The 15,864-nt window shown below is 38.5% G+C and overlaps 2 protein-coding genes across 2 annotated transcripts; one reads left to right on the top strand and one right to left on the bottom strand.

Annotated features, from left to right (window-relative positions):
* The first annotated feature begins 1,329 nt into the window (after positions 1–1,329).
* LOC101569122 (olfactory receptor 10J4-like) lies at positions 1,330–2,277 on the top strand. Its single transcript, XM_004639948.1, has one exon. The coding sequence runs from the start codon at positions 1,330–1,332 to the stop codon at positions 2,275–2,277; it is 948 nt and encodes a 315-aa protein (XP_004640005.1).
* A 5,370-nt stretch (positions 2,278–7,647) lies between these two features.
* Positions 7,648–12,809, bottom strand: Fcer1a (Fc fragment of IgE receptor Ia). The gene is made up of 5 exons (XM_004639996.2): positions 12,739–12,809; positions 12,294–12,314; positions 11,234–11,488; positions 9,579–9,857; positions 7,648–8,016 (listed from the first exon to the last, which is right to left on the bottom strand). Exons 1-5 carry the CDS (start codon positions 12,791–12,793, stop codon positions 7,850–7,852), a joined length of 777 nt encoding a protein of 258 aa, XP_004640053.1. The 5' UTR covers positions 12,794–12,809; the 3' UTR covers positions 7,648–7,849.
* Between the last annotated feature and the right edge of the window lie 3,055 nt (positions 12,810–15,864).

Raw genomic sequence — 15,864 nt, forward strand, 5'->3', positions numbered from 1 at the left:
AGGACTTAGTATTGGATGCTATTGGCAGCCTTGGCAAGGTATCAGTCTCATTGGACCACTGGGGAAACAATTCCAGATGTGTGGAGGAGAAGCTAAAGAGCTGGACACTTTCAGTGTTTTACTTGTGTCTCCCTTGGTCTAGATCCAGCTCTCCAGCAGCAAGTAGTTCTTTCTTTAAACAATTTTTCATGAGATATAATCACTATCTAACAACTGGAATATATTTAAGATATACATTTGATGAGTTTGAACATAAGCCTATGAAAGGCATGCCTATTTCCTTCAAAATGTCCTTGTAGCTTTGTGCTTTCCTTTGTTGTTTGAAGCTGAGGTCTATATTCTAAAATTTTCTAAAATTTAAAATATAGTACTGTTAGATTAATTATTATGTTGCATACCAGAAAGTTTTCTTAACAGAAAAAAACCTTTCTATTTCCCTCATTTTGATAGCTAATGACTTTATCCACCTTCTATGGCCATAGTTATATAATTGTCTTTCAATTCCTAATTTATTTCACTTAGCACAATACCTACCAGACTTGTCTATGTCATTGGGAACAAGGCAGAATTTTCTTTCTTACATCTGAGTCATACTCCATTCATATATATATATATATATATATATATATATATCACATTTTTATTCATTCAAGTAGCAATGGACATAGCAGATGATTCCGTAATTTTCTATTATATATGCATAGTGTTGCAATGAACATGAATGTACAAGTATTGCTTTAAGGTCACGATTGCAATTTTCAACTCAATTACTTGAAAGGATGCTCTTATTAACAGAATGCAAATGATAATCACAATATAACCTCCCAATAGGATGAAATTATGTGTGTATATATGTATATATGGACAAAAACTACTAGAAAGTATCTGGGGAAAAGGAACATTTATACACATTTGGTATAAATGTAAAGTGGTGCAGACCCCATGGAAAACAGTAAGAAATTAGCTCATATAATTAATAATACAAGTACCATATGCCAGCAATCCCATTTCTGGAAATATAAACAAGAAAACATCAGCTAGCTGTTTCCACAAATCTCTTCTAATTTATTCTTTCTCTCCCTCTTACTGCTGCTTATTCCCTCAGGGCTAAGGTCCGGGGTGCATACTCTACAGTGTTAAAGAAGAGGGAGGGTGGACAAAGAAGACAGAGAACATGATCACTAGCTGATTGCCAGTGAACCCCAGGATCTGGAGCAGCACTGGGCACTCTCTGGACTGGACATCTTTGTTCAGGCTAATGTGCTTCACATTTGACTCATCATATCTTTCCTTCCTTTTCTCATTTCCTTTAAGCCTGGACCAGCTGCAATGCTGACATCCCAACCTAATTACACTTCTGTTACCAAATTCCTCTTTGAAGGCTTCTCCAGTTTTGGGTGGCAGCACAGGCTTGTTCTCTTTGTCATTTTTCTAATGCTGTATCTGGTGACTCTGTCTGGCAATGTGATTATTGTGAACATTATTCACCTGGACCGCCACCTTCATACTCCCATGTACTTCTTCCTGAGCATACTGTCAATCTCTGACACATGCTACACAGTTGTCATCATTCCTCGTATGCTTTATGGTCTTCTGAGTCCTCAGACAACTATTTCTTTTCAAGACTGCGCCACTCAGCTCTTCTTCTATCTTACTTTTGGCATCAACAACTGCTTCTTACTCATGGCCATGGGATACGACCGCTATGTGGCCATCTGCAACCCCTTAAGGTATTCAGTTATCATGGGTAAGAGAACTTGTGCTCAGTTGGCTTTGGGATCACTGGGAATTGGCTTGAGCATGGCAATTATCCAGGTAACATCTGTGTTTAGTTTGCCTTTTTGTCATGCCTTTGTCATCTCCCACTTCTTCTGTGATGTAAGACCTCTGCTGAAGCTGGCCTGCGCAAATACCACTGCCAATGAGATCATTAATTTTGTTGTCAGTGTCTTTGTCCTTATTCTACCCATGTGTGTGGTCTTCATCTCCTATGTCCTCATTATCTCTACCATCCTCAAGATTGCTTCAGCAGAGGGCAGGAAGAAAGCCTTTGCCACCTGTGCTTCCCACCTCACAGTGGTCATCATCCACTATGGCTGCACTTCAATCATCTATCTCCAGCCCAAGTCTCAGAGTTTCCTGGGGCAAGACAGACTCATCTCAGTGACCTACACTGTCATCACGCCCCTGCTGAACCCTTTGGTGTACAGCTTGAGGAACAAGGAGGTGAAAGATGCTCTGTGCAAAGCTTTGGGAAGAAAACCAATCTCCACTTAGGAAAAGTTATGAAGTCCTCTTCTTTTATTGTATGGCCATACATCTTTGAGAGCTACTTTGATAAGGCCTTCATCTGTGAGATCACAAACACCAGAGTGAGAGTCATTGGAGCTCACTGGAGAATTCCTTCAGTCCAGTTCCTGTTCTCTGTACCCATCCCCAGAGTTTTTGAGAAATTACTTCCATATACTTATGAATGTAGAGAGAAAATTAATATGTTTGGATCAAACACACCCAAAGGCTAAACACACATTTACATGCCAACTTCATCCAATCTACTTGTTTTCTGTTTGTCTCTTCACAGCTTTCTGTTCTTTGCCCAACTCTTTCAAATCTAGACCTGCCTCATTTCCAAAGCTAAACATTGTACATGCTTTTGTGCACAGCCTCATGGCTACACCTATGAGAACATTTTGACTTGCAACAATGCATTCCACTGTAAGGTTTCACTCAGTGATAGTGTATGCAGTGGTTTATGCTATATAAATGAGGCAGATGTGAGATTGTGCCATCTATGTTCACACTGGTGCACTTGGTGATATTCATAATAAAGAAATTACCTAAGAATATCTCTATAAGAATGGATCTTTGTCTTCAGACAACTGGGGACCATAATGATACAATTCCAGTAAGACACCAAATATAGCAACATTCTAAAGCTGGTGATAATCAAAGTTGGAAGCCATTTCAAAGACTTCTTTGTTGTTGGTAAGGATGCTGGAGTAATTTGTGCAACAATTATAGCATGTAAGTCAGGAGACACACCCATGCCCTTCTATGGTAGGCTTTCTTATGTTGTTTTATTCCATGTTAGTATGGTAATACAACCTGGGCAATCCTCAAAAGCCTAAGACACATCTTTCAAGTGGATGGAGCTGCCCTAATTGACCCAAGAATAGGGAGCACAGTGGGAAACAGAAGAAAACATCAGCCACAGAGCATACAGTGTGGCTTTTTCCATAGGCTTGGAAATCCATGTCCAGATAAGAAAAATCTGATTGAAAAAGAAACCAGGCCAAATTGTTGAATCCTTTCACCCTTTCAACACAGAGCTAAACAGGGTAGTGTTTGAGAATTTCCTTTTGTGGGACAGACCCAAACTCTCTGAATTATTATTATAATCATAAGCATTTTAGCTACAATCTTGGAAAATATTTATTAATCAATGGAAGCCCAAATTTTGGTTTAATGTACTTATGCAGAAGCTCTTAAAGTTATTGTGGTTACTCTGTATAAGATTTTTTTTTAATCCCACCAAATTTCCATCATGAGTTCTAAATAGGATTTCATGTCTAAGCATCACAGAAGATGAAAGTAGGCATGCTGAGATAAGGAAGGATTTCTGTCTCGTTTTCCCACTCCACTCTAACTTTCTATACAATGAGACTGTCAGGCCATAAGTTCACATAGTTTACTTAACATGCAGAAGCCATCTGATCCAGGGGTATGAAGCCATAAAGGCAAGACATCATTCTTGGAAGTGCCATCGCAACTCCAGCTGCCGAGATTGAGAGAAGCCTGCAGAATGAAATAATCCTTAAGTCAAGCTAACATATGTCATTTGGAAAAACAACAACAACAACAACAACTGGCTTCTGCATTCTGGCTGGGGAGAAAAGATATTTTTGCCTTAGTGTCCAGATTTCCAGAGATGTTAGCCAGTTCATTTCGGTACCATTGGTCAAAACGCAGTTCAAGAATGTTTTGCATAATGGTACTGTTTGACATGGTTCAAAGCTACTGATTAAATGTCTAATGATCAATTTAACAGCATCTTTTACTGAAGATGAATTTGTGGGGTATTATAATTCAACACCAAGTTTGGGCCACTCAAACTTCCATGTGTCTTCTCCAGTGCTGGCACAAACAGGGGCTGAGAGCTCTCGGTGAGTTCCACTTTAGGAGCCCACCTTCCTCTGGAGCTGCTGCTTCTTAGTTCATTCTGCCTAATGAACTAAGGAGGTACTGCCACCTGTGCTTGTCTACTTCAGGGAACCGCCTGTAAGATAAGTAGGAAACTCTCTGCACACCCCATAGTGTTCCTTTGTGAGATGGTGGAGGTGTTTGCTGTCACTGCTCCACACTTCAATATGTTGTTTGTTCCACCCTGTTTTCTTCATTCATGCACAGGAGCAGAACCCGAGATCACTTTGAGTAAAGTTCCTGCACTGAAATTTGCATCTTAGAGTCTGTTTCCCAGTGATGAAAACAGGCAACATTATAAGATCCCATTTCTAGAACAGCTGGGATAAGCTGAGAGTCCAATTTTAGCATCCCATTTCTAGAAAAACTGGCATAAGTAGAGAGTACAATGTCTAGCCTTAACATATTTTAGTAAGGGTAGATAAATGACTTTTACAGCTTGATTTTTTAAAAAAAATATTTATATTCTATTTATTGAGTTATATTTACCATGAATCAATTTAGATGACAGTTGTGTAATGTCAATTTTTGAAAAATGGTGAGAAAATAAAACTTTTTCCCCTTTCAATTCACAGAAGGTAATTTCAGCTTCATTGCAGCTGGGTACCCTGACCTTGCAGAGAGATTGCTGACCAGTCTCAGAGTTATGTTGAAATTCAACCATCACAGGAAATAGTGAAAGAGGGGCTGTGATTTTCCAGTTTCAGTATGGGAGTGCTTATCAATTATGTAAACAAGTGAGTCTGGTCGTGATCTTGGGCACATTTGTATAGAATAAAAGGATTTTGGGGAGAATTTTGTGGAGGTTGATGGTGTATCAGATGAGGATGTGGACTTGGATGTAACTTTTCAGTACGGAACACATAATCTAAGTCTGGAAAGCAACCCTACTCTCTGATGGCATCTGAGGGCCTGGCCAGTCCCCGCTTATCCTCAGGTGCCTCTGGCATCCATGAGAAAGATTTTATGTCTCAGTTCAGAAAGATGCTTCTGCTCTTTTCATTTCGCACTTGGTGGGAAGAAGGACGAGAATAGCCTTTCCTGAATTCTCACTTCCTCAGATTACTAAATAAGTCTTCTGACTGAGTGTCCAAACTGGACATATCCTGAGAAACGTCTATTCCTTTAGCCAGAAATAGGAAACTGTGCCTTGATTTATAGAAACCATCTCTTAGCAATAGGGAACTCCTGAGGATTTGTGCTCTGTGCTCTGGGCTAGACCCATCGGTTAAGAGATCAGAGCAGCAGAGGGACCAAAAGAGTGAACCTGAAATGAGTTCTTCTAGTCATCTATATAACATAGTCCTTCTCTGGTGTCAATAGAAAACATATATGTAGTAAATTAAAAAGACTCCTTTAGACATGGTACCCTCTGAAAGTTACAAAACTCTCAGTTTTTAACTCTGTTCTGCATTCTTTCTTGAGTAGGCTTTGAGTGACCATCAAGAAGATAACAAGAAGAAAGAACTGGCGGACAAGGGCCTGAAATGAACACAGAATTTAGGTTCATGAGAGAACACAGGAAGAGAAGAAGGACCAATGTGTGGAGCATGATAAGTTCACACTGCAGCTTCCTGCCAATGTCTTCTGGCTGCTCTGTGAGTGGATCACCAGAACATGGCAATTGAGTGACAGAGGAATGAATGACACATGTGTGGGCTGGAGGGACCTAACAGGATACTTTGTCCAAACTCCTCATTTTTCAAAGAAGAAAGAGATTCTCAGAGACTGGCAATGAACTGGCCCAATCCCTCAGCTGTTAGTAGTCACTTGAACCTCCATCTCTGTCCTCTATCCACAGCCCTTCAAGCTCAGACTGAGAATAAAAGGGGAACAAATGTGAATTGTGATGTGCAAGAATATCAAAACTGAGGACATGTATGTTAAGCTGATCAACACTGGATTTTCCATACACATTAAGTAGCTTACAGGTCTTAACTCTGAGTCCTTTGGCTTCAGACCCACATCTGACAAAGTTTGAACAAGGTATTCCCCATGTGATGCTGACTTCTGCAGAAGTCACTGGAGCAAGGTGTCCTGAATGCATGTACTGGCTTCAAGGATGTGAGATGAGGTAAGCATTGGAGTGCCACAAGGGATTCTTTCCTAGAATGCCAGGGAACCTTCTGTGGGGACCTCTTGCACACTGCTTCAGGGAGTATCTCCCTCCACCCATCAATCCTTGTTACATGAAACAAGTGACTGTCTGCTCAATGGGGATCTGACCATTTCTTATCTCTCTATAATGAGTAAAGAAAACCAAAAGGAAAGATTCTGTGAAAATAGTTCATATCAGATGCCTGTCTAGAAGGAGGGATAAAGCTAAAGGAAAGAATGGCTCACATAATTATTGTCTTGTCTCTGCTCCAGAAACATTGCATTAAAGCATGGCACTTTTAGGTCTAATAAATAATATTTATAAATTTCTCTTCTGGATGCTCATTTTCTACTAATTATTGCATAGCTTGGGTGAACTAGATGTCCCCGGATCTTATTCTCTGCAATGAACTCATATTGAGCCTCCATTCACTGAGGCTTTCCTTCAGGCCCCAGTTGAACCACGTCATGGACAGTGGGGCAGAAAGAGTTATGCCCTGGATGAGTATTATGATTCTTAATTTTTCAATAGAACATTATGACCAATAGTGGTACAAGAAGATCTTCCCAAATCACAAATCTAGAAAGTAAAAGATCTTTGGAGCAATGTCTTCTCCTGTATGGTTTTTCTCTTTCCAATGGATGGAATTTTAGGAGGGAAATTTAATGACATTCATTCTGTGTGGTAGACTCAAGCTTTCAATGGCAACATTGAAAGTGAAAATAAACACACCCAAACTGTTTAGTTCCTTTGTTTGACAAATATTCAGTCTTATCTTGAGAGACAACAGTTTTGACTATTATTATTATTTGCTTTTTCCAAAGTGGTTGTTTAATGTGTTCATAACATAAATGTAAGGTATAATTTTGGGACAAATTAGAGGGACAAAATAATAACAAAATTCTTAGACTGAACTTCATTTCCAAGGTCAATTCCTTAGGACAGGATTAGGTCAAAAGTGGCCTGGGGATATAGCTCAGTGGCACAAGTACCCACTTGGAAAGCAAGGCCCTGAGTTCTTCTCCAAGTACCAGGATTCAGGCAAAAGGAAGAAGTTTAAATAAAATAAGGTGGAGAAAGAAAATGCATATTATAAACTTCAACAGCTTCCTACCATATTGCTTCATTTCTAGCTTACTACTGTCATGAGAAGATATTTTAAATCTTGATCTTCATAATTCTGGTTCTTAGAACTAAAAAAAAGGCTAGTGAATATTGAATATTCAGAAGCATCATGTTACATGGTCTCATACTTATTTTTTTCAAATTCAGCTCCCTTTTGCAAAGACTAACAATAAATGAGTCTGCTCATTGTTGTACTTACTCAACTAATTTTTATTGAGCATGTAGTATTACATGCCACATAACCAGTCACATTTGATTTAGTGAGGGAGTTCTATAAATCCTTGACCACAGATTTTTTTCCACGTATTTTGAGAGCTGTGTTGGAGAAATGAAAAGCAATTCTTTATGCTGTTAAAAAAAAAAAAAAAAAAAAAAGACTGTTGCAAACTGCTTCTTAGACAACAGCATCATTCCTTTGGAGGTCTGCTACAGGATGTGAGTCTCACAGTTTGTTGCCTTTCTCAGGGGTTTCCTCTTCAAGAAAGATTTGAACTGCTCACCAGTGGAGACATATAACCAGGTATCTACCAGAAGCAGAATCATCACCAACAGAGGGATAGTGAGCTGCAGCCAGATATACTTGCTTGGATGAGCTAGAGCAGAACACAGACGCAACAAGAAACATGACTCACAATAGCAACTGAAGAGTGACATTCAGAACTTCATCTTCTTTAAGAGAAAGACTAAGGACGATCCTCCAATTTAGTAGGATGAGTCCTCCAGGAACAGAGAAAAGTCATGCAGGAGATTACGTTACACAGGCTGTGTCCCCTGGAGGCCCAAGGAGAACTAAATATTTCCCAGGAAACCCTGTCCAAAATCTTCCCTTTAATCAATATGCTCCAGAGAAAACTCACAGAAAAAATGACTCTTTTCTGGAAGCTTACATGGTCACCATATGAAATTTGGAGTAAAGCGAGACAGAGTGGAGTCAAGAGGTCACCAGTGTCTTGTTTTTCATTAATTAGCCATTGTTTCTTGAACATAAAGTACTGGAGTATTTATGTTGCCTTCCAGCTTTACTGTTTTATGGCTCTGTTATTCTGATTACATGGTGATGATTTTTCTAGAATTATAGAACTCCCAACTATCACAGAGAGAAATCATTTAAGAAGCAGGGTTTCTCAACCTTGGCTGCACATGACCATCACTTTTTTTTTCTTTTGGTACTGGGAATTAAACTAAGGACCTTGGTCTTGCCATGAAAAATATTAAAACCAAGCCAACATAACTATCACTTGAAAGACCCTCTTAAAGGTATTGATGCCCATCCCTCTCCCCAAACCAATCAGATAAGAATCTAAAGAGATGAAACATAGATATTAATATTATTTTAAGTTCCTTAGGTGATTGTAGTGGAGTTTAGGCCAAATCTTCTATTTTACACATGAGAAATTCAGAAACAAATAACCTATTGGTCTCACATTAACAGAACTGTGAGCAAAGCTTAATTCTGACTTTGGTCCCATGTTTTTCTTAGACATAATTATCAACATACCTAAAAAATATATCTAACTTCTTCCTTGCAATGAAAATATTTCAAAGGTTTTTCCTGTTGTGTATAAGATTAGGGAAGAGAAGATTTTCCTATGGGCCTTAAAGGCAGTCCACCTGCCTACTCACTCACATCAAGCCTTTTTCCTTGTCCCACAAGACCCAGGCATATGGTTTTATTAACTGGTAAGATTTCTTTTGTAGCCCTCCTAAGATAGAATAGACTCTTCTTACACTTCACAACCTTTGTTCCTTCATCTTTGGAACTCCTTTTTCAATTCAATAATTTTAAATCCTTCCCTCAGGAGAAACAGATAAGTTTGAGACAAAAAACCAAACAAAAAAAGCCCAAAAAACTACAATCTCTAACATCTATATATTGCTTAAAAGTTTACAAAGTCATATAATAAATATTAACATGCTAATCTTCACAAAAACTCCACAGTTCAACTGTGAACAGGTATGTTGCCTTATCATTTTTAAAAAAGTGCTCTAGGATTGAGGTATGTGCTATAACTTTGATTACCTCATTGCAAACCTATTGACTTTTCTAAGTAATCATAGTTACCCTGATTCTATAAACTGCTAACACTTCAGGCTCACATAGATTTTTCTCCCTTCCACTGCTATGGACTATTATTTTTTCCCTTTACCAACTCACCTTTTTGGACAGTAATCATGAGGGGCTCAGAATAATATCTATAATCCTCCTCCCAGTGCTTGGGGCTAAAAAATCCAGAGCAATGATAAGTACCACTGTTAGGAAGTCCCATAGTCGCAATGGTAATGGAGACACTGTTCTCATAACAGTACTTGAAAGCCTGGCCATCCTTGTAGTAGATTGGCTTGTAGATGGTCACATTCTTCCAACCATGACACCTCAGGGATAGGGACTCGCCCTCTGGCACCATCTCCGCAGAAGTTTGAAGGAGCAGCCAGTCTGAGGAGTAGCCATTATGTTATTCATTTAGCAACAAATGAAGAGAAAGGAGGTATGTGGAAGAAAAAAGGGGGGGCATTATAAATAGGTAGATTATAGATAGATCATCAATATATAGGTGATAGTATAGATAAGAAATAACTATATAGCTAGATTATTAATAAATAAATTATATATAGATAGGCAGATATAGCATCACGAGATAGATGATAGATATTGGTATAGATCAAATAGGATCACAAGTAAAATGTGTGTCAGAAACCATAGATCATCATTAACTCAACTCACATCTCATAAAGAAATTGAAAGTAAACACAAAGTAATGCTTAGAGTTTGACTTAAAACTTCTTTAAAACATGTGCAGCCATTTAAAATATTTGTGGCATTCATAGTCTAATGTTCTCATTCCCAATTAGCTCTATGTTTCGTAGAGTTAGAGGTCTTGCCTCATTCGTTGTGTTTTCTCCAGTACCTAACACAATGCCTAGCAATTGATAGATACTCAAAAAATATTTGTGCTGGGGCCGGAGAGATAGTTCAGTAGAATAAGTGCTTGTCTGGCAAGTGCAAGGGTCTTGAGTTCAATTCCTGTTATCTCAAAAAAATATTGTGAATGACAAGTCAATAAAATCTGAGACCTATTGTCATTGTGATAATTGAAAAGCATTGATAAAAGAAAATACTCAAATGGGAAGATGACTGACTTGTTCAAGCACATTTTATGTAGGAGAAATCCTTAAGGACTTTTCTATATTACAAGTAAGTAAAGATTCTGTCTTATACTGATTTAGTTCATAAATGGAATTTACATACAGATGTTAAAATATTTACTTTCACTGGAGAGAAAAGTGCAACACTCATTTATCCATCCAAATTAAATCATTACTTTGGTCAGCCAACATTTACTGATCAATCCCCTCATGCAATATGTTGTGCTAATTGTTGGCAGGATGTGAGTGAAACAAACGTAAGAGCTGTTTTTGAGTGACAATAAATGACATGAAGAATGTATACAGATACCCTTCATAATTAACCTAATATTTAAGTCATGGCACATGGATTATTCAGAGTAAATTTTTAGGTCAAGACTTTTGGTCCTGTTTTGCAGTGTTGCATTTGACCACATAATGTACATTTGTGATGAGGCAGAAAAAAGAAAAAGAGTACAGGAATAATATTGAGGGTAACCAGAACATTGAAAGAAGATTAAAAGGTTGTCATAAGGAGTGGGTATAGGAGAAGAATGGAGACATATTCAGTGGAAAGCCCAGAGTCTTACCCCAATCCTTGCGCCCTTAGAATAACTTATATTGCCCCATCTATCAATGAGACATTACCAAACGGGAGATATGCATTTCCATATCCCTGAAACTTACTCTTGCACACTTCCAGGTGTACGGGTTGACTCCTCCTCAAATTTTGGTACTGACATTCATACTTCCCACTGTCTTGAAGTGTGGCATTTACAATGGTATACTTTGAAGTGGTTGTTGCAGAGTTGGTGTCATTGTGAAACCACTTAGTAGAGCTGTCTGAAGTGTGATTGTTCTTACTACATGTAAGAGTCACACTTTCTCCTTCAAAGATTCTGTTCCACGGGGGGCTCAAGGTGATCACCGTTTTCTGAGGGGCTTCAAGAAGATAAAATTATAGAAAGAGAATTAGAAGGAAAAATCATAAAAAGCCACAAATATGCCTAGAGTCAATAACAAACAGTTCACCCTTGTATTGCTTGTATTCTGTCCTAATTCCTAAGGGAAGTGTGGAAGGGTCAGGGAAATTTCTGTGAATGGGGTGAATAAGAGAATTAAGATGTAGTATGTACATTTACCAACTTTCCACAATAATTGTAATAGTTATATACTGCAAACATGTACTAATAAAAATGTATTGATTTGACTTGATGAAATATACATGGTCTTTCCAAGATCTAGATTTTATGTCTACTTACTTATAAGTGTGTATAAAGTGAAAACTATATGTCAATTTGGCAAGGAAGTGAAACGCACCAAGACAGTGGGTCTCCAACAGCTTCCAGGAGCAAAGGGATGTGGTGTGAATTTGAACAGAGGCCAAGAAAGTGGGTAGATGGTGTGACAAAAGGGTGCTTCAGTTGAAGGAGAACTAGACTCAGGCATGAGGGACTAGGCTAGAATCCATTTTGTTGCTGTTGTTCTTAGATGTGTAACTCCAGCAAGTAACTTAATCTGCTACAGCATTCTCAATTATAAAATAATTCAAATCTAGTGGAAGGAAGCAAAAACCCTGGAAGGAGGCTAAGACATGTAGATAAGTTTGAGAGGGAAAGTAGGCTGACCAAAGAAGGGTAGATTAATTCTCATCAGAAAATGGAAGTGAGAGAATGCAGGCAAACTGTGAGAAAGAGGAATGCCTAGGCACTTGCAAATGCTGAGGGCACAAGGAGAGAGAACTTACCTGTTAGCATCTCATCAGGAGCTGCAAAAATCCAGAGACAATAAATCAGTATCTTTCTCACAGCCCTTGGGACTCTGGACATGGTGCTGAGATCTGTGTCCCTTGAGCTTTCAGAACACATATCTTCTTAGGAATCAGACCCAGCTGCACAGTGGGCTTCTATTTTCCCTCTGTCCTCCCATCTTCCTTAGCAATCTAGCATCTACCTCTGGGGGATGTCAAGGTATCCCTAAGGAATCAGGCTCTCCATCTTCTTTCCCCTCAGCTGTAGCTCAACCCAGTTTCCTTTGCTTTCCAATTATTTCTAATAGAGTCTCTAGGAAATATCCCACCTCTTGAACATGTCCTAGAAAGAGTGATCACTAAAACTGCCAAAGTTCTTGTGCCTGCTGATCCCCAGATCCCCTGTAGCCCCGCAAAGAGGAGGAACTGGCCCTCTACTTACAGAAGAACAGCAGAGCTAACCAGAGCAGGGCCGACCCATCCACAGCAGCAGCCATCTCCTCTTTGCCTCCAGGTGCCTACTGGGTAGAATCTATAGCCTCAAAAATAGGCTTGAAACCAAAAAGGAGAAGGAAATGTTGTATGTGTCATATCTGGTTAACTCAGCTATGCCTGTGCTTGTTTCTCTTTCCAGAGATAATATTCAGAGCAATTTTATCTTTATCCTTTTATTCTAGTCCCCCCCATACTTCCATATGCACACCCAAAACATGGGGGATGGGGGATAGGCATAAGTCTAGGCACAGCTCTAAGGCTCTGTTAAACTCTCAACCCATGCACAATTATTCAATTTGCAGCTTAGGAAATTGAGATGCAGGAGAGAGCAAAATGAGATTAACCACCAAACATCTCAATATATGCCAGACACTATGATGAATATCTCATATTTTGTTCATTTTTTTTTGCAAAATCTCTATGAATTAGGTAATATCACTGTCTACACTTTGTAGATTGGAAACCTGAATCTTAGGAACGTTTAGGGTACTATCTAATAAGTGACCACCATGTGGTTCAAAGATATAAAATGCAAACCCAGAGTTGAACCCTCAGCCACTATGATACATTGTGTGTGTGTGTGTGTGTGTGTGTGTGTGTGTGTGTGTGTGCGCGCGCGCATAGGTGCATGTGTGCATTCCAGCGTTTGTCCACCAGTTGCTAAAATCTGAAATGAAGAGATGAACCTCAAAAGGAGGTGGCTGCTTCTGTGGATGGGTCTGCCCTCCTCTGGTTAGCTCTGCTGTTCTTCTGTAAGTAGAGGGCAAGTTCCTCCTCTTTGTGGGGCCACAGGGAATCTGGGGAGCAGTAGGCATAAGAACTTTGGCAGTTTTAGTGGTCACTCTTTCTACGACATGTTCAAGTGGTGGAATATTTCTAGGGACTCTGTTAGAAACGAACCTCAAAAGAATTTCAGCAACTGGTGAAATTTGAGGCACCACCCATCTTGTTACTTAATTTCCTGCTGACATACTCATCTACAGATCAACATTTCACCTGATTCACAGGTGATTATTATCTGACTGGTCAAATTGGAGAGACTTTTAGAGACTCTTCAACTGTTGGGTGCTGATCTGATTCATGACACAGGAAAGCAGATCCTAGGTGTTTTAACATCTATTTGATTTTATTCTCAGCTTAGATCGATTTTTAAATTTATGATCATTCATCATGAACACTTTTTTCTTACCTTGACATCTTTTTTTCCCCTCTCTAGTACCCTTCAGACTCATTTTCATCTTTTTAGCACCAGGTCAGTGTTAGTGATGACACTGGAGACAGTGATGTCCTGAATGCCCATAATAGGTTGACATTTACTAAATTTTCCTTTTTAATGTGAAGTATTAACTTGATATTTGCCAAAATTCTAGAGTATGAAGGAGCCCCTTTCACAGCTGAAGTGACTGAGGTACTCACTATGTCATCATGCTGTGCTTTTACCCAGAGACTGTTGAATGAAATTAAATTAGGTGCATTGAATTAATCTCAAAGCCACTCCCCATAAAGTACTATGTAAAACTTTTAACTTTCTATCAGATGAGAGGATACGGCTCTAAAAAAGACTTGTAAGTAGAAACTTTTACATAAGACTGATTAGTGACTGATTTCAGCTGCATGGCATACAGCGTTTTAGTGAGATTTTAAAGACAGTAGCAAGTTATTTTTAAAGGTGTAAGATACATGTTTTGATTTGTTTTACTGTGAGTACATTAATATGTATGGATTTATATGTAAGTTTAGAGATTTGGCTTCTTATACTTTTTTGTATCTTTAGGGGAGGGTCTACAGGGTGTTCAGGGTCTCATTACTAGATTGGACTCCTAGTGATCGCCTGTTTACAGCCTCCCAAGAACTGGGATTACAGGAGTGTACCCCCATACCCAGTGTCAATTGCCATCTCAGCGTGGAGACTCAACTTCAAATACTCCTAATGTTTATGTGTTTGAGGTTTACTTATAAAATGGGGACAATAATTATATCCAGATCATGGCTTTATCATGAGATTGATAAGATAATAAGCATGTATAATGCATCCCATAACATCTAACATGTAAAACATATTTAGTAATTATATCTTCTTTTTTCCCTGCCATTACTTACTAAATGTTCTTAGAAGAAATATGAATGTGGACTGGGTTGAGGCAACCAGAAACCAACGTAGGATGCTTTGTTCAACAACCAGTAAATTATGCTTGTGTAATTTATCTAACCAATCTCACTCTTTTCCATACTCAGAGGAAAGTAGGATAAGGAAACACTATAATACAGATTTGATGGAGTTAAGGGAGACAGAGATAAGGAGAAGTTGACAAAGATATATATTTGAGGCACTGTCCAGTAGTGACATTTGAATCCTTGGACCCTGGAAATGTCAGGAACAGATCTTACATTTTTTGTTGTTGTTGTTGAAAATTTGTTTGGATTTTTTTTGTTTCTCTTTATTCTAGGATGGTTGTCCTATAATAAAGTTGTTTATCAGATATAGTCACTTTTGTGACTCTTCTTATTTAAAGGATGTCTCTCAGTTTATGCACTTTCTAGTTAGCCAAGTACTTTCTAGTTAGCTGATCTGGGACGAGGCAATAGAAAAATAGTAGTCCTAGTTTGAAGAGAATAGAATTTAATGATAGACTACTTTCATTTGATTCACCATTCTAAAGTTTTTGCATAAATCTCCAGCATTGATATAAGGCATATTGGTAGCAGACTCAACAAAAGCAGTTTATTAAAACTTTTATTAAAACTTAAAAGCTTTATTAAAACTCAAAAACACAAACCAAGTTACTTTCTTGACCAACTTTGCAAATAAAAGTATAAAACAAGATTGACCAAAAGCATGAACATAAGAAGAAACAAGCAATACTCTAATTCCCAAAACATGTATGTACAGGTACCCAAAGCATATAAATACAGGCATCCAAAACACATATGTACAAGTCCCCAAACCATGTTAGAGGCATCCAAAGCATGTAAGTTCAGGTATGGAAATCATACAAGCTCAAGTACTCACAGCATGTAAGGACAGGCAGCTAAAGCATGTAAACTCAGGTACACAAAGCACATAAGAACAGGT

Source organism: Octodon degus, unplaced genomic scaffold (genome assembly GCF_000260255.1).
Source record: "Octodon degus isolate 3935 unplaced genomic scaffold, OctDeg1.0 scaffold00116, whole genome shotgun sequence".
Taxonomy (NCBI): domain Eukaryota; kingdom Metazoa; phylum Chordata; class Mammalia; order Rodentia; family Octodontidae; genus Octodon; species Octodon degus.

Coding starts and splice junctions, on each gene's coding strand:
- LOC101569122 (XM_004639948.1), top strand. CDS start 1,330: ATGCTGACATCCCAACCTAATTACACTTCTGTTACCAAATTCCTCTTT.
- Fcer1a (XM_004639996.2), bottom strand. CDS start 12,793: ATGGCTGCTGCTGTGGATGGGTCGGCCCTGCTCTGGTTAGCTCTGCTG. Junction 11,489..12,293: donor TCCTGATGAGATGCTAACAG/GTAAGTTCTCTC, acceptor ATCTTCTTGAAG/CCCCTCAGAAAACGGTGATC. Junction 9,858..11,233: donor ACACCTGGAAGTGTGCAAGA/GTAAGTTTCAGG, acceptor GCTACTCCTCAG/ACTGGCTGCTCCTTCAAACT.